At 47.7% G+C, this 22,980-nt stretch overlaps 7 protein-coding genes across 7 annotated transcripts; 3 read left to right on the top strand and 4 right to left on the bottom strand.

Annotated features, from left to right (window-relative positions):
* Positions 1–1,110: 1,110 nt before the first annotated feature.
* Positions 1,111–4,638, bottom strand: FOBCDRAFT_149403 (uncharacterized protein; the record flags this gene model as incomplete). Its single annotated transcript, XM_059608319.1, has 2 exons — positions 1,111–2,484; positions 2,530–4,638. 2 exons carry the CDS (start codon positions 4,636–4,638, stop codon positions 1,111–1,113), a joined length of 3,483 nt encoding a protein of 1,160 aa, XP_059466484.1.
* A 1,042-nt stretch (positions 4,639–5,680) lies between these two features.
* Positions 5,681–6,849, top strand: FOBCDRAFT_325155 (uncharacterized protein). Its single transcript, XM_031194238.3, has 3 exons — positions 5,681–6,182; positions 6,239–6,438; positions 6,489–6,849. Exons 1-3 carry the CDS (start codon positions 5,773–5,775, stop codon positions 6,770–6,772), a joined length of 894 nt encoding a protein of 297 aa, XP_031030859.2. The 5' UTR covers positions 5,681–5,772; the 3' UTR covers positions 6,773–6,849.
* Positions 6,850–7,282: 433 nt separating this feature from the next.
* FOBCDRAFT_209809 (uncharacterized protein) lies at positions 7,283–11,468 on the bottom strand (the record flags this gene model as incomplete). The annotated part of the gene is made up of 2 exons (XM_031194237.2): positions 7,283–8,783; positions 8,836–11,468. 2 exons carry the CDS (start codon positions 11,466–11,468, stop codon positions 7,283–7,285), a joined length of 4,134 nt encoding a protein of 1,377 aa, XP_031030858.2.
* Positions 11,469–12,397: 929 nt separating this feature from the next.
* Positions 12,398–17,544, top strand: FOBCDRAFT_149241 (uncharacterized protein; the record flags this gene model as incomplete). Its single annotated transcript, XM_059608309.1, is given in 4 exon segments — positions 12,398–13,694; positions 13,744–16,063; positions 16,169–17,002; positions 17,019–17,544. 4 exon segments carry the CDS (start codon positions 12,398–12,400, stop codon positions 17,542–17,544), a joined length of 4,977 nt encoding a protein of 1,658 aa, XP_059466483.1.
* Positions 17,545–18,371: 827 nt separating this feature from the next.
* FOBCDRAFT_209807 (uncharacterized protein) lies at positions 18,372–19,360 on the bottom strand (the record flags this gene model as incomplete). Its single annotated transcript, XM_031194234.2, has 2 exons — positions 18,372–18,921; positions 18,969–19,360. The coding sequence occupies 2 exons, from the start codon at positions 19,358–19,360 to the stop codon at positions 18,372–18,374; spliced, it is 942 nt and encodes a 313-aa protein (XP_031030855.2).
* A 538-nt stretch (positions 19,361–19,898) lies between these two features.
* Positions 19,899–21,197, bottom strand: FOBCDRAFT_150549 (uncharacterized protein; the record flags this gene model as incomplete). Its single annotated transcript, XM_059608348.1, has 1 exon — positions 19,899–21,197. One exon carries the CDS (start codon positions 21,195–21,197, stop codon positions 19,899–19,901), a length of 1,299 nt encoding a protein of 432 aa, XP_059468259.1.
* A 345-nt stretch (positions 21,198–21,542) lies between these two features.
* FOBCDRAFT_193939 (S-adenosyl-L-methionine-dependent methyltransferase) lies at positions 21,543–22,476 on the top strand (the record flags this gene model as incomplete). The annotated part of the gene is made up of 1 exon (XM_031194232.3): positions 21,543–22,476. The coding sequence occupies exon 1, from the start codon at positions 21,619–21,621 to the stop codon at positions 22,474–22,476; it is 858 nt and encodes a 285-aa protein (XP_031030853.2). The 5' UTR covers positions 21,543–21,618.
* Between the last annotated feature and the right edge of the window lie 504 nt (positions 22,477–22,980).

Below are 22,980 nucleotides of genomic sequence, written 5' to 3'. Positions count from 1 at the left end.
AAGAATTTAATATATTAAAGGGATTTAAATATGATCGATCTTAGATTACTGCCCCTAAAGATCTTCAACTTCAATCTCCCGCTGGCTGTCTTTCGCTGCCAAGTCTTTAATAGCTTCCACTGTTGTTGGCTTCGTAACTGTACATATAGATCCCTCGACGCCATCATATAAAAAAAATACTACCAGACGTGAAGTAGAACATGGCATTGCATGAGTAAGTAGTTGACCCAAGTAAAGGCTTGGGTCCGCGAACCTTTTCTTTTTATGGCCTGGGCTGAAACGCCGTCAGCACCCCATTCGGCATTACCGCCCATGGACACGATATTCTGGGTCCAGTCACGGGGAAGAGCCTGTACTGGGTTAGCCGACATATTGTGATATATTAACATGGCCAATCCACAACGGTCCAGCCTGAATAGCCTTACTTTTGTTGCATCTTGTATTTATTGGCTTTAGAAATAAATAATTAATCTTGCAGGTGTTGAAATTTTGTGAGGATGATGCAGCGGTCTGACATGCATGGCTTGGTGTTGCATAGAACGTACTTGTACAATCACCCAACAGATTAAAATTGGGCAGCTTTCTTCACAGTAGAGATCTGAGGAGGCTAGTATATTCGTTATGGGCTTGTCCGAATTGCAGACATTTAATATGTAGGAGTCCCTTGAGGAACAGGCAAAACAACTTTTCGCCTGACAACGAGCTATGACAAGGCCGCATAGAAGCAAGAGCTTATTATAGCATATTGGCTTGCAGAGCCTTTTTTGATAACGACAAATGTAAGAGGGGAATGGAGTGTGAAGGCAAACTGATGAATTGATGGCAGCCTAGCTTGTGTTATCATAATGCAATATTTGAATAGGAAACAAGAACTAAACAATGAATTAACTATACATAGATTATGAATATAAACCTTTCTCTTTTGACCAGTTATATTTGTGAGAATTTGATATTAACCGTTTCGCTGTCTAATAAAGGCCTCTATAACGGTTCCCATACGAATCATGCAGGACTCAGCAAGAGTCACGAAATGACATACATATTGAGATAAGAAATTATTACCAATTTGCTAGTTGATATAAATGCATACCGTTCCCGAACAACTCATCCCTACAGACTATCATTCTTCACCATAATGGTGAATGTATCCTTGAAAACCTGAGGCCGATTTACATAATGCGCCTCAGTTTCAAGCATAACCAGAACCTCTGGCTTCTCGAATATATTCACCTTGGCCAAACACAGCAAAAAGCTGACCTCATTACTCATCCGATTCGCAACGACATATCCAATCGCATTCCTAGGCAGCAGTCTCAGCTTGAGATACTGCATCCCATTCTTCTCTATGATCGCCGTCAAGATATTGAACCTCAAGTTACTCAGCATACGAGGTCCAGGCCCATCGTAGCTCTCCATGAGTTTCGTATGCTTGTCAGTAGCAGGGCCGAGTTTGACAAGGATATCGAACTCGATGAGATGTTCATTGCTATACTCTTGACCACTGACTAGCACAGAGAAGACTAGATCATCGGGAAGGTTCTTTTTGTTGACATGAATAGCATCCTTGCCTGGACTGTAAATGTCACAGTTGAAGGAAGGGACATTTGATGGACCACCACCTGATCCACTGGTACTAATAGCTGAGTGAAAGCGAGATACATGAGATCCATCATCGTCAACGTGAGGCTGCCGTACGTGAGGCGCGATATTGTGCCTCAGGACGTGAGCTGCTGGCGAGTATTCTTCATGTCGTTCGAAAAATGGCGAGTCATCAGACGAGGCTGGGGTGTCGACGGGAGAAGACTCTGAATCACTCGGCTCAGAGGTCTCGTCCCCACGACAGATGAGGTCATCGTCATGTTTGGCAAGTCTCATTACACGAGCATGTCCGGTCATGTTCAGAGTCCGAAACTCGGTAGGTGCAGGACCAAGACCGGCCAGCTTGTCCTTGAAGGGTACCGCGAACTCGTAGTACGGATCATCCAGCTGCATAGCAAGAAGTGCAGAGTTGGGGATAATATCATCGAAATATTTCTCTCCGTTTTCCTGCTTTGGCATGTTCTGCAGGATTTGTATCTGCTGCTCAGCAAAGTAGGGAAGTCGAAGCATGCGCACATCGTTGGCCTGAGAACCCGGTTCGGTGCTCCAGATGAACCAATTTTCTCGATCTCGACGAGTTTTGGTGAACTTTTGCAAGGGATCATGGCGATGCTTATCCGTCTCACGTATCTCTTGGGACACTGTATATTGACGACGGAGGCTTATACCGATCTCACTATCAGATAGGGAATGACCCACGGCGAATCTCTGTTGATGAGGCGGTTGAGTAAAGAGAAGACCTTTAAAGTCATCGGATCCAGGGTGTCTGTCCAAGAGTGCTAGCATAACACCATCTGCGATGATGTTGTGTCTGAGAAGCGGAGCTTTCTTAGGATGAGCCTCTTTGGGAGGTTCGGAAAGGGACTCGACTTTATTGTCTCCAGACTCTTTATCATCAGCTTTCTTAGGAGCCTTGGATAGCGTCTCCACCTTAAGATCAGGGAACATAGTAACGAGATCAGAACGAAGATAGAAGCCATAGCTGGGAATCTGAGGGGTGTGGAGTTGGTGCTCAGCTTTGTGCTTGACATAATTGTTGATGATGTGTTTGATAGCCTCGCGGTCGCGGTCTTCACCCATGTGGTTCGCCAAGCTCAAACCACCATCTATCATGGCATCAACCCAGTTGGGATCAACATAAAAGAACTTGAGCCTCTCATGTTCAAGGTGGCTTGGGTCAGTGATAAGGTAGTGGGCTGGAACTCCGGCTAAAAACATACGATCCATGACCCAGGCAAGAATGACTTTCCAGTCTTCTGAAACGGGATCATTCGTCTCGTCGTAGATGTTCACCCCGTCTGTAGACAGTGCAAGATCTTCAGCCACCTTCTTCGCGTGATCAAGGTAATCATCTTTGATCTTGCTCGCGTTGAAGCCAAGAGCTGGATATGCCTTTCTTCCCAGTCGTGGACCGAGCCACTTTTGAGAAGGCGTCTTGAGCTGGAAGTGCTTGTCCTGGTGGTTCAGGTGCATCCTCTCAAGGTGCTTGATGGTTTGAGACAGATTTGCTAGAATATCAGCCTTTTGACGGAACCTCTCGGAACCACCAGCAGCAGACTGAACCGCTTTGATCTTAGCTTCTTTCATAGCTCCTTGATGAATAGCAGTGCGGAATCGTGAGAGAGCGCCGCAGAAGTTAGGGTCGCCGAGGGCCATGGTACGACCAACTTGCCAAGCAACTGAATAGCTGATATCCATAATACCAACCTCTCGATCGAGAATCTGGAGGTTCTGGCCAGAATTAGAGCATATGTTAAGATACTCGTTTGGAAGAACAACGCTTGGTGTAAATGGTCCTCGAAAAAGAGCAACTGTATGTTCTCCTGTCTGGGTGCAATATTTGACCATGGAATATCCATCTGTAAGACGAGCAGCGAGTCTCTTACCCAACTCGTCGTTAGGCTCCGCAATCTCCTTAATAATCTCTTCTGGGGGACGGAGAACATCTAATGTTTCACCTAGAGATGTGAAAGCATCAAAGACGTTGAGCATGCCAGGCGGCATGACAGTATAGTTCCAGCTGTGAAGAGAGCAGAGCGCAACAAGTTTGTCGTCAGCTGGAAAGCTGCTCATGCCTTCAACACCCTCAATAGACAGAAGATGCACTGAAGCAGTCGCTGGGGCCTTGTTGGTCAAAGGGCCACTTCGACTGCCGACAACCACAGAGAAAACACCCACTTCTTCAACACCTGCGACAGCCATACCGGCGGTGTTGATATTTCTGACGTGAGAGAGATATTTGAACTTGTTCGTGTCGGGGGAGGCAGGAACTTGACGTTCGTTGTTATTGTCAAAATTGGAAAAGACACTCTTGAAGAGATCAGGTTTCATGAAGATGAATTCGCCCTGAGATTTTCTGATCTTATCTGTTTCTTTTGTGTCATTTTTGACAACGTCCAAAATCTCAGAAATTGGGCTGACAACATTTCCCTTGGTTGTCAGGTCTTGGACATCTCCAACAGTCGTCTTGACAGATAACGTAACCGTCTGTTTGAAGGTATTCCCAGTCCCAAGGTCATCTGGTTTTAGTTTGAGTTCATCCTCAGTGAAGGTGAGGAGGATCAACCACGGAACTTTGTTGCGTTCATCTTTTGGCGTCTTTTTATCATCCTTAGGACTGCCGCGTCTTTCCCATGGAAGATGAGGATCACTCAGCACGACATGAGGAAGAATGCGATGATCATCAGAATATCCAGGTGGCGGATATGTAGAATAAACCGAATCCTCGGGTAGTGAGAACTGAGGTGCATCAACGTAGAAGGTTTGCTTAGAGACGAGCTTGATGTCATTTTCTCCGGGGTTTGGCGACTTGATTGTCTGGGTCGCTTTGATCAGATGAGCTGGGCCGGCCTCGAGTCCTGGGGCCCAGAAGGAGTTGAGTTTCTCTTCGCCAGGCTTGAGAAGGGGTGGAGGGTCCTCGTGCGTTTCAGTGAGGCCTGCATTGAACTTGCTTGTGGCTACACTGCGACGAGCATGGCGGAGAGTGAGATGACGTGGAGAGTTGATAGCTTTGCTTCTTCCTCTTGTGTAGATCCCCATGTTTGACAATTAATTGTCGTGGATGTGTTTAATTACTGATGGGCCACAGATGACTGTACGATGGCTAACAAAATGAAGGTGTTCCAAGATCAAAGCTCAAAAGTCACAACGATTGACTACTTGGATCCATGGGAAAGAGACTACTTGGAGTTGGAAATCGGGTGGGCGGTCGCCTTGACCCTGTTCACATCAAGCCGACTCTCGAGACTTGATTAAGACCCTTAGCTAACCGACACGGCCTGAGGGATTCATTCTCATGTACTGGTACATGAAAGCAACAAGAAGTTATTAGTCTCAGCGGCCTTTGAAAACGACATGTGATTCAATATTTCCCCTCACTTACCGATATATGACGAATAAGTGCAGCAGAGTTATCCTGTTTTCAGAAATCTGCAGTGTGATAGGAATTCCAACATTGACAACCTCTGCAGATGGCGCCCGTTGTGACGGTGTCAAAACGATCCTTTGAAGTTTATGGCTGCTACATGTATTTAAGAGATATAGATAGTTATGCATGAGCGTCTAGAGTGGTATGCATACACCCCCTACCCCTCACTACCATCCCTTGATCCTCGCTTTTCACCCGCCTCTTGCCCCCCGCTCCAAGTGGTCATCATGATTAGTCCCTTCGGAATGACGCGACAGTGGGGCACTTCCCTTGCATGATCAGCGTATCGCAGCACGGAAGCGGATTGGTCGCAAATGGGACGGCCCGTGCTATGGCGTCAATTGGTTTCATAGCTGTTTCTAACACCAGCTGAATATCCAAAATGATGGACTAATGCTTACTTTGTGTGCCGTTGTGAGAGCGGGGCTCGCCAGCCGTGTCTCATTCCAGCTCTTGGAAAGAGATGATCTTGACCATCTTTCAACGCCAATCTCGATGTTGAGAAGCTGAATGTCCCAACGCAGTTGTGATATTCAGCCTTTGCGGAATCACCGTTAGTTTGATATACATGCAGGTAATACAGAGTCCGAGCGTGATTTCTAAGGTTCGTTTGTGGCCAAAGCATAAATGGCAGCAAACTTGCAGCCCGTAGAGAATCCCTCTCCAGAACAACCCAGATTCATCGCTCCACTTAGCACACTACATCAAATCATCTCCCACTCTATACTTTTATCACAGTCTTCAGCATGCCCGGCATTGGTAGTATTTACACCACAGGTGCCATCGACGGCAAGAAGCTTCATATCTTCTACACAGCCACTAACAACCACCTCGCCTTTGAGTATCGTGATGAAGGTCGTGTGAATGACGCTCCCGAGACTCTTATCTCTAGCAGCGACGATATTCCAGGCATAATTCTTGACAACAGTCAGATCGCCACCTCATACCTTCTTGGCACCCAGATCGTCACTGGTTTCACCAAGAAGAAGAAGGACGGTGCTACTGTCGCTGATACTGGTGCCGTCGATTATGATGACAAGTATCACAGTGTCTCTGTTCTCAGTCCAGTGTACTTCTCGCTCGACAAGACGGAGAAGAATAACTTGACCATTGCGTCGTGCAACTCTGACTACGATGCTTGGGTCTATTACTTCAAGTAAGCTATGGCCCTGGAACGTTCATTTGGTAGATCACATGTTGATTCTACGACAGGGGAACACCTGAGGATCGCCTTCTGGTTGAGACGCATGTCAACTCAGGCGAGCAGCATGACATTGATGATACTATCTCGATTGACCAGCATTCATCTGTCGCGGCTTACTATGATCCCGAGAATGATAGACGCTGTGTGATCGTCCAGTCTTCTTCTAACCAGACATTCTACGAGTACGTTCCTGACGGCGACGGAGACAGTAAGTGTAAAAGTACCATTATATTTCAAGCATTCTAACGAATAACTCAGCTCAACACTTGAAGTACACCGATGATGCACAGTCTGGCACCACTACGGCTATTTCATATGTCAACGGAACTGTCTATCTCTACTACACGAACCGTAGCCAGGAGATTCGCGTTGTGAGCAAGCAGGTTGGAAAGAGTTGGGGTAGTCCCCAGGAGGTTAAGGGAAGTAAGGTGGATCTTGCAAGTCAGTTGACTGTCGTTGCTAGCGAGAAGGGCAACCACCTATTCTACGTGGCCAAAGGCGATCCCAAATCCAAGATCAACCATGTCCTCCATAAGAGGTAGGTGGCCATTGGAAGTATCGAACGGAGAGCCTTTTGCTTAGTATAGGGTCAGGAGGGTTCATTCATTTATGCACATCTGCTGTCATCGACTTATATAGCTATAATTACTATAGTTATCAAGCCTTATATCCTGCTAAGACTGCCTATGCGTCGTCATTGAGATGTGGCCTTTATCAATGTTCAGGGCTTAAGTAACCTTTACCCCTCAAAGTCAACACCAGGTAATAGCTTCCTAGCAGGTGAACGAGCCACTGTATCGATAAGTTATAGGCGAGTAGTCACAGCAGTAGGCCAACTAACATGATCAACTCAGCAGGGGGACATTTCCTGTAGACACGACAGCTTATGAATACATGGTGTTTGGTGTCTAGAATGAGGTCTGCTACTTTAAGGCTGTTCAACTCAGGGTCTTGTAGAGTATCACAAGTATGCACACAAGTTTCACATTCACGATGGTTAGAACATCGAAAGATTTAAATCAGTAAGAAACACGTAGTGAAGCTATCTCAAACTAATCATCGGCCTTCTCCGCCATCAAAGGCCTCCTCAGCTGTAAGAATCCCTCAATAGACGTGTACGGCCCTTTCTCAAAACCCGGCTTCATCAAATTCCCCTTCTTATCGATCCCAAAAGCATTATAAGCAGGTACACCAGAGTCCCCATCGACATAAGGCTGCAGCCAGTTCCAGTCACCAGACCCTATAGGAAGAAGTCCAAGATCGCGGGGTGGCTTCTGCTTGGCCTTTTCAATTGTGAGTCTCTGGTCAGGCTTGAACGGTCCAACATCGGAAGTAAGCGTCATTGGCCCTGCGTGGAGGAAGGCTAGCATTTTGTTCATGGCGGATTGGCATGTCCATGATGGCAAGGCAAGTTCTTTCGCGGGGAGGAAGGAGGAGTATGCATGGACGGAGGTGAATGGATCGATGATGGCGCCGAAGATTGACATCTTGGAGTTACGCTGGTCGGCATAACTCTCTGGGCTGGCGGGTTTGTCTTTGTCCCTGCTTTCTTCAACCGGGGGAATCCAGTATGGGCGAAACTTAGGGTAAGTCTCGGAAGTCACCGGCTTGAAAGAGTCTTTGAAAATAGGATTGCCATCTGTGTCGCGAGGGATGAAGTACGTGTTAACAACATCGTAGTTCAGCTCCTCCTTGGTTTCAGGATGCGGCTTGTCGAAACCTTCGAAGTATCCGACAAGTCCGTCGAATGCACGCTCCTTATCACCAAGCTTGACTTGGAAGATGTAAGATTGATCCTCGTTCTTGGGGTCAGGGTTGATGAGAAGTCTTTCTGGTTCAGTCTTCTTGGCACTAGTGCTCTGAATAGCAAGAGATGGACCGGATAGCTCAACAGACCATCCCATGTTGACTAATGCGAAGGGCTTGCCTACGACAGATCCGAGAAACTGTGCGTATGCAGATGGTGCTGGGGGGAGACTATCAATGGCAGTGGTGAGCATCGTCCAAAAGCCTTGGATATACTTTGTGTCATTGGGCCTTGTGAGTCTTGCAATAAGAGCATCCAGACGTGCTGTTTCTTGAGGGTTGTAGTCTTTCGGAGGTTCAAAGGGAGACCACTTGGGCGAGTCCATAGAGCCATCAGCTCCACCAATGCGTACCTCACCATAGAAAGTACCATCAGCAAGGAAAAGCTGAATACCGTAGTCCGCGTAGTTGGTAAGAATCCAACCCCAAATAGGCATCTCCCACTCCATTGTGGGTCGCCAATAAGACTTGTCACCAGGCCTGTTGTCGTCCGTAGTGGGGATGACAAAGTTGGCGTTGAGGCGGGCATCTTGATTGATCTGCGGTGGAAGCTGAATAAACTCGCAGAGGCCGTTGTGGCTTTCTAGAACCGTGTTGGGAACTATCTTGCCATTGATGGTCATATGCTGTGGCTCGTAGAAGTTACTGATGCAGGGGTATAGAGGAGGTGGGCCTCCTACCCTAGGCTGGGGGTCGACGGCCAAAATGGCTTGACCGAACTTATCAATGATGTTGAGCTTGCGGAATCTATCAGGATTTTTAGGGATATTTTCAATTCTTTCGGGGCAACAAAACATACCTCATTTGTCCATGTTCAACGGGCTTGAAGGGGCAGTGCCTCTCATCAATGAAATTCACCGATGATGCGAACGGAGTCAGGGCCGAGTTACCCATGATCTTCGCCAATTTATCTTTAGTCAAACCAGCATTTCGAAACTCAGCTGCATCGAACACAGAGACATTCTCTCCTTGAGACGTCACTGTCTTGTTCTCAGGTTTGATATGCGTTCCCTGGTGCATAGTGACGAGACCCTCAGTAAATCCCGTCAGCGGACATGAGAGAAAAGGCAACTTCTCAATATCTTTGAGAAGCTGATCTCTATTCTCTTTGCCCTTGATATACTCATCGAGTATGCTCGGCGGGGTTTCGGAAAAGAGTTGTCGAACTTTTGCTCTGAGGGAGAAACTGGGCTGAGGCAAGATCAAGACTCGTCCGGAGAGTACGCGGACGTCATGTGGTTTGTCGTTCTCAAGCTTTTTCCACAACGGCTTCCCGTCACTGACGTCAATTCCGTAGCGCATCTGAGGGGGCTTAGAAACGTGAGTGATAGTCTCGTCAAGAGTCCATTTCTCAAACGGGATGTGAAAATATTCAACTTCCCATTCCACAAACAGAGGGAACCAGGGTTGAGTGTCTCCCCATTCATCACGAGAAGTGGTTCCTTCGGGTGGTGATGGCTCGTGGAATTGGGGATATACTTGGCCGTGAGGCAGCCTGTCTTCAGGATACAGATCAAGACCTGGCTGAAGGCTGTAGAACTCCTTTAGGAGACTCTCAGCTGCCCTCACTGACATCTCGTCAGTGAAGATCCTCGGGATCAGTGTGAGCAGGTCCGCAAGAAAGGGTGGTACATCAATGTTAGAAACAGTTTGGACTGGTAATCGAACAGCCACGTTCTCAGAGAAGTCATCAGGCCATCCAGATTCAATACCGCCAACTAAAAGAGTAGGATCTCGGCCTCTGTAAAAGAAGGGCTGGGCTCCTTGTTTTGTGTCCGACAGCTCTTCTTTCTTAAGCTTGCCTTCGACCTTGCCTCTGAGGTCCTCGATCTGCTTTTCAAGCTGATAGATACGTGTCGCAAGCCGTTCTGCAGCTCGGACATCTTCATCCGATCTCTTCTCTCGATCCTGGTTTGAAACATCGCTGACATATTTCCACCATCGGGAGAACATGTCCCAACGACGCTGTTTGACCATGCGTTCACATGCATCCAAGAGCTGTTGATATTCATTCACCTCTCGCAGAGCAGTGATAGTCTCTGAGTTCGGTATGGTTGGTTTACCGGATGTGTCTTTGCTGCCAAGTTCAAAGTGCGTGCCGGCTTTGGAACGTGAAAAGTTCCAGTTGTAGACAGTATCGGCAGCTTCTCTCTGGCCCTCGACGCCATCGTCTCTGGTATGCAGCAAAGCTTCGATAGCGATGATATCAGCCTCAATTCGGCCAATAAGGCCAGGATCTTTGCTCTTGTGAGCGTTGCAGTAAGTGGTCAGAGCTTCCAATGGGGTAGTGCCAACAGAAAGAACTGGGAGTCTTTGGTCTTTGATTCGAGCAGAGTAGTCATCTGCTGGTACTTTTGCAGGCTTGTTGCCGTGATCCCAGGTGACATCGTACATGGCTCCATGACAGCATAGACGAGCTGGTTCTGATGATTCAAGCCATGCCTTAGTCTCTGGTATATCGGTGTCTTGAAGTGTCATGAACAGTGACTCCAACCTCTCCGCATGCGTGTAGTCATGGTTGTCCCAGAGTGGATCATTCTTGCTGTCCGAGTGCCAACCAAAGAGATAATAGCTCGCCTTGGCGTTCTCAAGATAATATGTTTCACCGTCATCGCCAATGTAGTCAAAGTTATCAAGCATGCTGAAAACATTTGAGTTATGTAACTGAAAGTCGGCAAACAGTTCATTGTTGCTCCGAAGAAGAGTAATATCAATGTGTTTGTCCTCCTTTTTAGGCTTCCAGTCTTCAAGACGAGTCTTGCGACCGATAAAAACTTCAGCTTGCTGCTCAACATTGACTTTGCTCCCCTCTGCACCCATGACAAAGGGAGTGACGTCGACTTCAAGGTCATAATCAAGCGGGATATCATCAAGAGCCCAGAGATAGTCGCTCTCAATGACCCAAGCCTGGTACTCCCTGAAGTGTTTCTCGACTTCGTCCTTCTGGTCAATGCTGCTCATATCCAGCTTGCGAACAACAAGCCACCTAGTGGGCGGCTGTATGAACTCAGGCGTCGTGACCTCAGCAGCCTTTCCATCAGGGAGCACCTGGAGACCATGCTTCAAACGCGCATCATTGCGAGTTTGCTTTGACACAGAGTCTGCAGACGTGACTCCGGTGCGATAGACTTGGGGTAAGATCCAGTGAATGTAGACACCATGGCGATTGCGGCGATACGCCGGGCTGCCTTCTTGGTTTCTTGCCCCTAGGTCAGTCATGCGTGAATTCTTGGATGCTGGAGCACAGTTGTGGCCGTCAATGTGTCTGAGGACATCATTCTGAACGACAAAGTTATCAAGACGTAGAAAGGTGTAATTGGGCTGTGTAATTGGAACAATACGGGCGCCATCGTCGCCTTCCTCGTTGCATACAGCTGGATTCAAGACGAAGGCGTGCAATTGCACTGGAACGAGTAGTAAATTGTCAGACATGATGGTTGATGTGATTGATGATAGGTACGTGCAATGAGTGACAGAAGTGAGTCCCTTGAGACTAGTTCACCATGGATGGAACTCATCACCAATGCGGGGGAGCGTCCAGTACCCGATGGAATTACAACGGGCCTCCGCTCGGCCTAGACAACTAGCCTCTTTTGCCGCAATCATGTCACATCATGATTATGATGACGGCACGTTGCAGCGTGCGTGAGCATCCGGATAGCTCATCACCATCCAAGCCTTGGCTTGCTTGTTCATCACACATATGATCATCCTCTTTCAATAGTTCTTCCTGAAACGTCTGAACGTGCATGATAGTTTCGAGCTGAACGAAAGTCCCATGTGACAAGCCAACAATTCGATTGGCAGGTCAATACTTGTGAAAAGGCTAAAGCGTCTTTAACCGCTGCCGTCATATTAGCATTCCTGTATATATGCTTGTGAGTTTGGCCAAAAGAGGATAGTATGCCAGTTTGAGTCAAGATCGACAAAGGGATATGCAAGGTGCAAGCTGAAAGATGGGCTGTGAAGATGGTCAATAATATGCCGTGTCGCATATGCCGAGTGACGGATCAAGGATTTGTTGCATATTGGGTGTGGCGTGTAGCAGAAGTTCTCAATTGATGACGCCTCGATATAACAATATGTTGGAGTGCTGCCAACACTCCCCCACCTCGCTCGCTCACAATCGCTATTCAGGATTGACGCAGTACATATCACTCAGAGGCGGTAGAGGTGGCGTGATAACTATGAGAGAGGGTCTTGATCAATAGTTTGGTTGGGATACTTGGCAATCCCCCGAGTGTTTTGACTAGAGCGTTACTGGCGGTGGTGACAACCGTCTCAGAACCAGCAAAATCCACCTTCCTGACCAACATCTCACACTTTGATCTATCATCCTTAAGCTTAAATTATCAAGCAACATGGTCAAAGTGAGTCCTTACCAGGATGCCTTAATGGCAGCCGCCATCCCCGGCGCAAAAAGACATGCGATTAAAGCCGCGGCAACTGACGACAAGAAATTCTACATCTACTCACAAGCCGCCGGGAAACCAAGCGGACCAAATGTACACACTATCTCTGGTGATGATGTCAATCTTGAGAAATTCCTTGGCTTCCTCCCAGACAAGGGCATTGTACTTGCAGCCAAACCAGATGGAACTTCAGCAAAGTTTGATGACAGTGATCCATGGGCGACTTGGATGACTAACTGGGACGAACAAAGCAAGATGACAGTTACTTTCGACGATAAAGACAATTTAAATATCCAGGCGTTCAACTTTGAAATCACTGCACCATGGAACGTCACTTTCAGCTCTTCAGATCTAACTCTCGCTTTCACCTTTGGTGGAGAGGACTTCTTCACAACCAGCGCAGCTAAAGTCCCCAGACCAGGCATGACCAAAGATGGAACTCCGGTCTACTTTGGACTTGACATAAATCGAACCCAAAATGACTTGAAGTCCACAGTTGGAGGCCTCTTCAAACTGGCCGGCTTGCTCAGTATTGTCCAAGTTTTGCCACCCGTTCTGCAGAATCGGGGTGTAAGCTTGATCCGCAAAGACGCTGGTAAGGAAAGAAACGCCATGTGGTTTCGTCCTGAGAATCAGTTTGAGACTATCATGAGGCTTCGTTTCACACTCGATGATAATAAAGAGCTCAACAGTATTTTTACTAAAGTTCTTCCTGGTCTGGAATTTACTCAATCAGCGATGATCTTGACGACTTCAAAGACTCTTTGTGTGACCAATAAAGGCCATCTTCCTCTATCATCTGGAAGCATAGAGTTTGAGATCGATGCCATCGTCAAGGCTGATGACAATCACAAAGCCAAGTTGTTGGTTGGTCTCGAGATCTTTCCCACGGGATACAGCCTGGTCTTTCAGTTCAATTCAGATAGCCAGAACGACGATCCGCTTACTACCATTATCCTTTGGCTTGCAAGCTTTCTTCCTGACTCAGAGAGTCTCGATGATATTAAGAAGCTGCTTGGGAAAGAGAACTTCTTCACAAGTCATATACACCTTCGCCAAGTTCGCATTGATCTCGATACTTCTGAAGGATACATTCAACTTGAAAGTGTCTGCGTAGACATTGAAGTCTCCACTGATAAGTTCGGTGTCGAAAATGATCAGAGCAAGAGAGTTCCGTTCTTGATTACATATTCTTGGACTCGGGGTATTGGATCTTTTGGCACTTTGCTTGGTCGCCTCTGGAACGGTATTGATATCCTTCCACCCATCATGGCGTTTGACTTACAAGGCTACAGGCTTCAATACCGACCTGACCAGGGTCCTGGATCCTCGCTATGAGAAGATCACTGATCTTCAACCCCTAACTCAAAACCCAACGGGGACAATTGATCTCCCCAGCCTCATAGCCGGAGAGAAGATTGAAAACATTCCCAAAAATGTGCCAACACAGCTCACACAAGCAAGCATTGAGATTTCCGATAAGCACTTCGCCATTGGTGCAATGCTCCAATCAAAGGCCTTTCCCGGTCAAGAGAGCACAGTGCCTCAACTCGATCTTGGTCAGATTATGCTCCAGGCCTCTTTTGAATGGAACAGTAAGTCGAATTTCCAGCTTGAGCTAGGTATTACCACGCTTCTGCACCCTGGGAAGCACTCCAAGCATCAAGACACGGCCGCATTGATGGGGTCATTGAGCTATTCCTCTGGGGGTACTTCTGGTGGCACTTGGAAGTTGCAGGCGTCAATGAGCGATCTGTATGGCTCAAACTTGTACGAACTATTTGATCCGGGGTCTGTCGACACGGTGATTCCCTTGATTGAATCCCTTCTCATCAAGGATATTTCCTTTGAGTACGACTACAGCAAGGGAGAAGGAACTTCGTTCAATTTCCGCGGCGACATTCTTCTGGGCGAGCTTGAACTCCAACTCAAGTTTGACTTTGTGAACCAAAAGGGCTGGACCTTCAATGCTCAACTTACACCACAGTACAAGCAAGCTACTATTGGAGATATCATTTCAAGCATCATTCCTGGCGATGATCTGGATCTTCCACCATTCCTTGCAGATACACCTTTCAGTGGAAAGAGTGATGAAGGCGGTATTTTCCTCGATGTTGCGAACCACAAGGGAGATTCTAGTACTTTTGTGTCACGTATCACGATATGGGACCTCAACTTGCTGTTTGCACAAGTTCACATGGCTGGTTGGGACCCCAAGCTCCCTTCCAAGAGGCTTATCAATGTGTCGTTTGTGTCTCCAATTTCTGAAATTTCCATCCCTCTCATCGGCAATATTCCGCAGCCATTCGATGAGATTTACATCATGTGGGTACAGGACAGCACTAAGAAGGACCCTGTTGCTGGCTTGACCCGGAAAGAGATGAAGACTCTACAAGGTCCTCTTGCCGAATACACTCCTGTTGTCAGAGACAAGTTCAAAGATAAGAAAGAGACAGATGTCCTCGTTACCGCGGGAGCTCACTTCGCTGTTATCTCGAAGGACAGTAGTGGGAATCGAACCTGTATTCTCGACTACGACTTCAAGAAGAAGACGTCTTCTTCTCCCAAGACAGGAAAGGAGATTGAGAATAAACTTGATGGAGCTCCAGCTCCAGCTGAAGGAATTACGGAAGAGGTCAAACCTGATTCAGATGGAAGTAGCTCGTCTGCTCCTCTCAAGAAAAAGGCTGGTCCTCTGTCCATCAGCAACATCGGTCTCAAATATGCGAACAAGCAACTTGGTATCAAATTCACTGCCACCTTTGACCTCGGACCTCTTGAATTCTCCCTCATTGGCTTCCAACTCAACTTTGAGATCAACGGGCTCAAGAACATCAAGCCTCTTCTCCCAAGTCTCGAAGGCTTGTCAGCATCATTCGAGAAGCCCCCTCTAACCATTGCGGGTATTATTCGCCATGGCAAAGAAGGCAACACGGAGTACTATGCCGGAGGTCTCATCATAGGATGGGTTCCGTATCAGCTCGAAGCAGCTGGCTTTTACGGTGAATGCATTCCCGAGGGTGGAACCAAGGAGCAAATGTTCCGCTCCGTCTTTGTGTTTGCCAAACTAGATGGACCACTGATCACTCTTGAGTTCGCTGAGATTTCAGGTCTGACTGGTGGTTTTGGATATAACTCTGAAGTTCGAACTCCAGCGCCAGACCAGGTGGTCAATTTCCCCTTCATCAAGTCAACTGGCCTTGCTGATGCCGATGAAAGTGCTCTCAAGTCGCTTGAGAGACTTACCAGTCCCAATGCCGACGGCTGGTTTAAACCAAGTGTTGACACGTACTGGGCGGCTGCTGGTCTCAAGGTAGATGCCTTCCAGATGATCTCTCTAGACGCTGTGGCGCTGGTGCAATTCGGAGAGTCTATTATCATGGGCATATATGCAGTTGCCTTAGTTGATATTCCTAATTCTAACAGCAAGGAAAAGCTTGCACATGTAGAATTAGGAATTGCTGTCGTGGTGGATCTTGTCCATGGCTTCTTCAAAGCTGAGGCTCAGCTTTCACCTAAGTCGTATATCCTTCACCCAGACTGCCATCTAACTGGAGGCTTTGCGCTGTACTACTGGTTCGATCCACCGAATGGACACAATCCTATAGCTGGCGAGTTTGTCTACACTCTTGGAGGATACCACCAAGGGTTTGTCCTTCCTGCCGGATACCCGAATCCTCCTCGTCTTGGTATCAGCTGGAATTTGGGAAGCAACCTAAGTATAACAGGACAAGCTTATTTTGCTATCACACCGAAGGTAGCTATGGCTGGTGGGCGTCTCCATGCCGCGTTCCATGCTGGCCCTATCAGTGCTTGGTTCGATGCATTTGCCAACTTCCTCATCAAGTACCAGCCATTCTACTTCAAGGCTGACGTCGGCATCTGTGTCGGTGTTGCGGCTGACATAGACTTCCTGTTCATCCATGCTCGTATATCTGTGGAAGTCGGTGCTGAACTGGCTCTTTGGGGGCCTCCTCTTGCAGGTCGTGTTACTATCGACATCAAGGTGCACAAATTCCACATCGACTTTGGTGACTCTGACAGTGGAAACAAGAAGCTTTCTCTTTCTCAGTTTTATGCCCTTGTTCTTCAAGCGAGCAGTCAAGGCGGTGGTGCGAGCTCATTGGCAGAACCTACTCCATCTCGCATTACGGAGGTTGGTGACGACGATGAAGAGGTCTCATCGGCGAGCGTCACTACACCACCAGAGAATCAAGGGCACACGTTCCTTGCACAGTCTGGTTTGATGAATGACAGTGAGAAGCCTCAGCGCGATCCTAATGCGTCTTGGACTGTTCGCGGTGGTACTTTCTCCCTTGTGATAGGCTGCAAGATGGCTGTTTCAAAGGCTGAACAGCTCAAGACCGAAGAAGAGGGTGTTGTCGACCATGTGGCATACAATAAGGCAAGCATCTATGCTAAGCCAATGGAGTTAACTCGTCCTCTACAGTCTACTCTTGATTTCACCATCACCCAGGGTGAAGCCCATGATAAGCCAGTAGATGTCATTGGATGGGATATGGCCTGCGAGTTGAAGTCTGTTCCTACAGGATTGTGGGCGCAGTGCAAGTACTTTCTCTCCATCAGAGTCTTCAACTAACATTATTCCAGATAATGGTGGATCTGATCCCGTCCACAGTGGTAACAACATCGACTCTCTTCTGAAAGCTGATGACGGCGGCATAACTCTCATGATGGGTGTATCTCTCATCGCACCACCACCCGACATGTCACAGGACAAACTCCAAACTTTCAAGATCCTCGATGCTAATCTTGAGAGAATACTTCCCGCCAAGGGCTTCCCAGATGAACAAATGGCGTTGGAACATTGGGATCCAGTCGCGCCGTTGAAGGATGACTCCATTCCCGATGACGCTCCCGGTAAGTATAAGAAGCAATTTGAAAAGGTCCATGAGAAGTGGGCTACGCCAGACTGGAGTGAGCGATATGAAGGCGATTTGCAGGCTGGTTTGGTCTCACGATGGGCTAAGGCTTTCAAATGGGATGAGTCACTTTCTAAGATTGCCAAGATTCCGGACTTGGTAAACAAGCGATTTACGAACTTGTATCTTGAGGCACCTCTTCTTACTCGATAGCTGCGGAGATTGATCGTCATTTCGATCTTTTGTCACTCGTTTAAGTAGTTATGGTACATTTATGATAGGATCTCAAACAAACTATTAGTGCCGTCTATCAATTCGCTCATATACTTGCTCTCCACAGATTGTCATAAAGTCTTCACCGTAAAGTTAGTTGGCAACTATATTAATTTAATTATATCAGTATACTGGAACAAGGAGTATACCTTAAGATATCAGAATTAATTAGTTTAACAGAAAGTGTTAGTAATAGCAATGGATGTTAAACGTGTTACAAGGAAGCCTAACTTGCTGCGTATACCATAATAAACCATAGAATAGAAATAAAGAATAATAAAGCTGAATCTCATATAGGATGTTATTATAATAGATTTCTCAGCTCAGATGAGTAGTCCCTGCTATTGCAATGAATGACGCCATGTCATATCTTGACGGCACAGGAAGTCTGCATATGCAACTAAAAACATATAAGCTATATAGCAAAGTCTGCTTTTATAGCTCTCTAGCTACCTCTCTCTTTTATGGCCTTCCTAGTAATATATACATATATTCTTTTTAGCTCTTTCTACCTATATCTCTTATAACCTTGTTTTCTTTATTTTCTTACTTATGTGTTTTAATCTGCCTTTTTCTTATTTTATTACTATTTGTTTTTATTTTCTTATTTTCCTTTCTTACCTCTTTATATATCTATCCCCCTTCATAGCTATATCTTAGTTAAAAGAAAGCCCTTAGGCAAAGATAACTTAGATAGGATAGCCTAACACTAATCCAAACCCTGTCTCTGGAGTATATGTGCAACATAGAGCCCGTAGCCCTCGCATCTAAATTTTGGACCCCTCAGCCTGCAAGTCATGCGCCATCCCTACCCCCGCGAACGTCCCCATATGCATTGCCTGCATGACATTCTTCATCTTGGCCGCGCAATCTCCTGCCGCATAAACCCCCTTGACACTGGTGGCTCCAAATGGTGGTGTTACTTGAATATCTCCACCGGGCGTCAACTCCACTCCTAAATGCTCTGCAAACGGGCCGTTAAGCTTCGTAGGCGGCTTGTGCGCAAGGAACGCCTCCTGAACCGAGCTTCCATCTGCAAAGGTAATAATGATTCCGCTCCCTTCAGAACCAAGAGCGAGAGAAGCGATTTCACGGTCGTCTGTTGTGATGGCGGTATTGTTTTGGCCGAGGAGGGCTGCGATTGCGGTTTGCACGCCAGGGTTGTTTGAGGTGTAGATCACAACCTTGGAGGTTATTTGCTTGGCACTGCGCGCGAGGGCTGTGGCTGCTGCGGGGGAGGAGACCTCTCCGAGGGCAAGGATTCCAGCGGAGGGCTTTCCAATATCTTCATAACCGTGGCAGAAGAGACAGTGGTAGCTAGAGGAGTTAGTGTTATTCAGGATGTCATAATGGGAAACACGCACATGGATCGGCCCCAGCACTCGACATATCCCTGGATATCAAGCGGCAAATCAGTAACACCACTGGCAAGCAAGACTCTCCTGCCAGTAAATGTTGTCCCATCTACAGTCGTGGCCGCAAAGTCACCCGCACTCGTCTTCTCGACCTTGGCAACTTCGCAATCCTTAAACGAGATTGTGTTATACCGCTCCAAGATCTCCTTACGTGTCGCGCCCCTAAAGGCAGCGGGGTCTTTGTGATCCCATGTGGGTATGGTATGCATATGCTCCGAACGTGCGTTGCGGAAGAGCGAGCTGTTAAAGACGACGGCTGTGTGCAGCTGGCGGGCAAGGGCAAGAGCTGCAGACAGGCCCGCAGGACCTGCGCCGATTATGAGGGCGTCGACGAGAGGCATGTTTGATGTGGTGGTTGTCAAATTTGTGGCTATGGATGTGAAGTAGTTGGGTACGAGGTTAGTGGTGAGGCTGTGAAGAAAGGGCATGGGGAGGAGAGAAAGAAGAGAGCTCTATGTGATATATACTCCATTCTGGGGGGAATGCTACGAGAACTTACGGATTCATTATCACCATATCGGGTATAGTGCAAGGATCCAGGTAGCTCTCTATTTAAAGCCTCCGGGGAGGGTTTTCAGAACGCAGGGTTGGTAATCTTCGCCACACCAAGATCCACGTCATCTCGATCAAGATTATGGCGCAGGAAAAGCTAAAAAACCGCAGAGGTTGATTGTTCATCAAGAGAAAGGTTAGCGTGAGTGTACGGACGAGGCTAATAATGCGTCCTTACGGTAGTATTCGCAATCCAGTACGGCACACTGTGACACCGGCTCCGCCTCTAGCCAAGATACAAGCTACTGTCATATAACTTAGCAGGAGTAGTAGTTAAGTATCAATATCAGCTAGTCGTATTGGCTATGTAACATTGCTTCGATTTCATTAGGAGAGAACCCGCCTTAATATTATTTCAGCGTCATGGAATGCCTTCCTCAACCGTATGGGACGCAGCATACCGACGTCAGTCTCGCCATTCACTCCGCCAAGCTCAATCCACAGAACGTCCAATTGTCGTGGAGTTAATAAACCCTCCCAATTTTCAGGGCCTCCTACAGTTCCCAATACACTTTCCATTCTTTCTAATAGAGGCACAGCCATACGGGTAAAAAGCAAGCCTTGTTTGCAGGGGTGTACCATCATTGACCCTTCAAAGGCGGAAATAGGAATAGGTGGGATCGGCAGAACATCTGAACGGTTAACTCGTGCAGAGAGCTTTTCAATAATCAGCTCGTAAAGAGCTATCAGTTGTGTAAACACATTAATTATGGTCAGAGCCAGAGGGCCACTCAAGGGCTGGTACGTGATACAAGGACGCGGCAGGAGTACCGGCAAACCCAAATCAGCAAAATTGAGGGCGGGTGGCGGTATTGATGACGATACTGCCCCTGATCGGGAGCTATGAAGCCGAGCAAGGATAACGAGAAAGTCCTGAGAGGATTTCAAGACTGACTGGGCTAATGTAAATCCATCTTTGTAAAGCGGGCCTAGCTTATAGCTGATCATGTCCAAAGTGAGTGCTTGTTTGTGGTGTTCGACCGCTACAGCACGAACGTGAAGATCAAGACTGATGCGTTGCAACTGGGAAAGGCTGTCTGTGTGACTCGGGTGCTGTATGTTTGGGTATCTCGGTGAGGCTACCTCACGACTCCAAGGTGATAAATCCACCACCGAAGGCGGATGAGAGAGAAACCTGTACCTGTGAGAACTGGCGTTGCCACCCGAAGTGAGCGAAGCCAGGTCTAGCTCCCATGATGTATCCCACGTCGATGAAGTGCCCTCGTCAGGAATGGCTTCTTGCCAGCTGCTTGCTTCCGAGCTGAAGACGCTAAGAGAGTCGGCAAATGAGGATTCAGGACTCAGCAAGCTGGCTTGATCGTTATAATATGATGGCGTAAGTGTATCTGATGAATGTTTGGAATTCTCGACAACGCCAGTTTCTCTTGTCCATAGCATCACCTCGTTTGCAATATTGTTGTGCTGTTCGCGATGCGTAGGTCGACCAGAAGTCGGTAGTCGTGGTCTACCAACCTTTCTCTGTTGTCCAACAATGCATTCAATCTTCAGGAGAAAGCATCGCGCGCACTGAGAGTCAGTTGGTCGGATTCGTTGGCATCTCGCTTTCGCATTCCGGCAAGCCTCGCAGGAGACACGCCGTTGTGAGTGATGAATGGACGCGCCCATTTTGTTTGATCAATGGTCAGAGAATTGACAAGACAAAAACAGTAAAGAAAACATCCGAGAGCACGAAAAGCAATTGGACCACCCGGGGGAACTATTGCATAAATTTCCACGGAGGGTTTCTAATTTTCAGTCCAGAGCTGGGGAACTCAGTAGAGACTATGCCTATTATGGATTAATGCTTAAGAGCGGCCCAACCTTATAAACTACCTTAGCCTCTTCAGGTTAGGTGTGATCGTGGGCCCCGGAAATGATGAGTAAACAGTTATTCCTCCGACTTCCGGACATCATTAGAGTATTATTGCGATATCCGTAAACCTGAAGCGTTCATCAGAGTTCGATACGAAATATAAATCTGCGAACCTGTCACAATATGCCGATGGTGCTATCTTAAAGTCATGCTTTAGCTATTTGCTCTGCCGCCATGTCGTCCGCTCCCAAGCTGACAGCCACCGAGCACTTCAACAAGACTGCAGACAAGTACGAGGCCACCACTGGTGGAGCTACCCGTGAACTCGCGCAGCATGCCATCTCTTTCATCGCGGACCTAAAGCCTCTGACGTCCGAGTCGAAGATTCTCGACAACGCATGCGGCACCGGCATCGTGACTGACATCATCCTTAAGTCCGGGATCCAGCCTGAGATCCACGCCATCGACGTCGCGGAGAATATGGTCAGCATTGCTAGGGATCGGTTCGCCTCCCATCCCAACGTCCACGCGGCCGCCATGGTCGGCGAGGAACTCTCTTTTCCAGACGACACCTTCACCCACTCCATTACGAACCTCGGCCTCATGTACTTCACCGACGCCGACAAGGGCGCCCGAGAGATATCGCGTACACTTCGCCCCGATGGAGTGGCCGTGGTCACCGGCTGGACGACGATGGGACATATCAAGATCATTCAGGAGGTCCAGGCGCAGATCCGCCCCGACGATACGCCATTCAAGCCGCCTGTCCCCGACATCTGGCTTGACCCGGAGCATACCAAGGCCGTGCTGTCAGGTGCCGGGCTCGACGTACATACTAGCACTGTAATTGACGTGCATCTGGGCGGCAAGACGGCCGACGAAGTCGCTGATCTTCTAACACATGGGTTCGGCTCGAGGGCATTTCAGTCTTGGAGCGAGGAGGAGAAGGAGAAGGGCGCTGCCGTGATGAAGAACATTGTGCGGGAGCGGGCTGTTCCTTTTACCAGACCCTCAGGCTCTGGCGTCGGTATTAAGGCGACAGGAACTATCTTTGTTGCGCGCAAGGGATCTGGCCGTGTACTAGGTTCATGAATTTGTTCCTGATTAGGGAGGTTCTCCTTGAGATCGCCACAACCCGATTTAATAGTTCGTACAACGTATTATAAATTTGTATTTTTATTTAGACTTAGTTGAGTCTTGCGGAGTTCTGTCTACAGCAATAAATAGACTATCGTTATTAGAGTTTGCTCAATTGCAATCGTTTCTAGGGCGGTGTCATGATAATTGCCTAATGGAACTGAGCTACTGGCATGGAGAAATAACCCTGCGCTCTGGTGCTAGAATAAAACGTTGCTAGGATCTCAAGATCCGCGCTACAACAACAGACCCGGTTTCTTATACTAAGTCCGTCTACCCATCGGTTCACTCCAATATAATTGCATCTACGCTCTTAAAGACCTCCGGACACAGCGACAGAGACCGGAGACTTAGATGCAAGCGACGTCTTGTTGAAAATTACAGAGCTACCCTGGACTTAAAGAGCGACAGCCTTTATTTCCAACCTACCGCGCTATATTAAATTATCTCTCTGCAACT

This window comes from Fusarium oxysporum, chromosome XII (genome assembly GCF_013085055.1).
Source record: "Fusarium oxysporum Fo47 chromosome XII, complete sequence".
NCBI lineage: Eukaryota > Fungi > Ascomycota > Sordariomycetes > Hypocreales > Nectriaceae > Fusarium > Fusarium oxysporum.
Note: the sequence above shows the minus strand (reverse complement) of the source record. Positions and strands in the feature narration are given on the sequence as shown.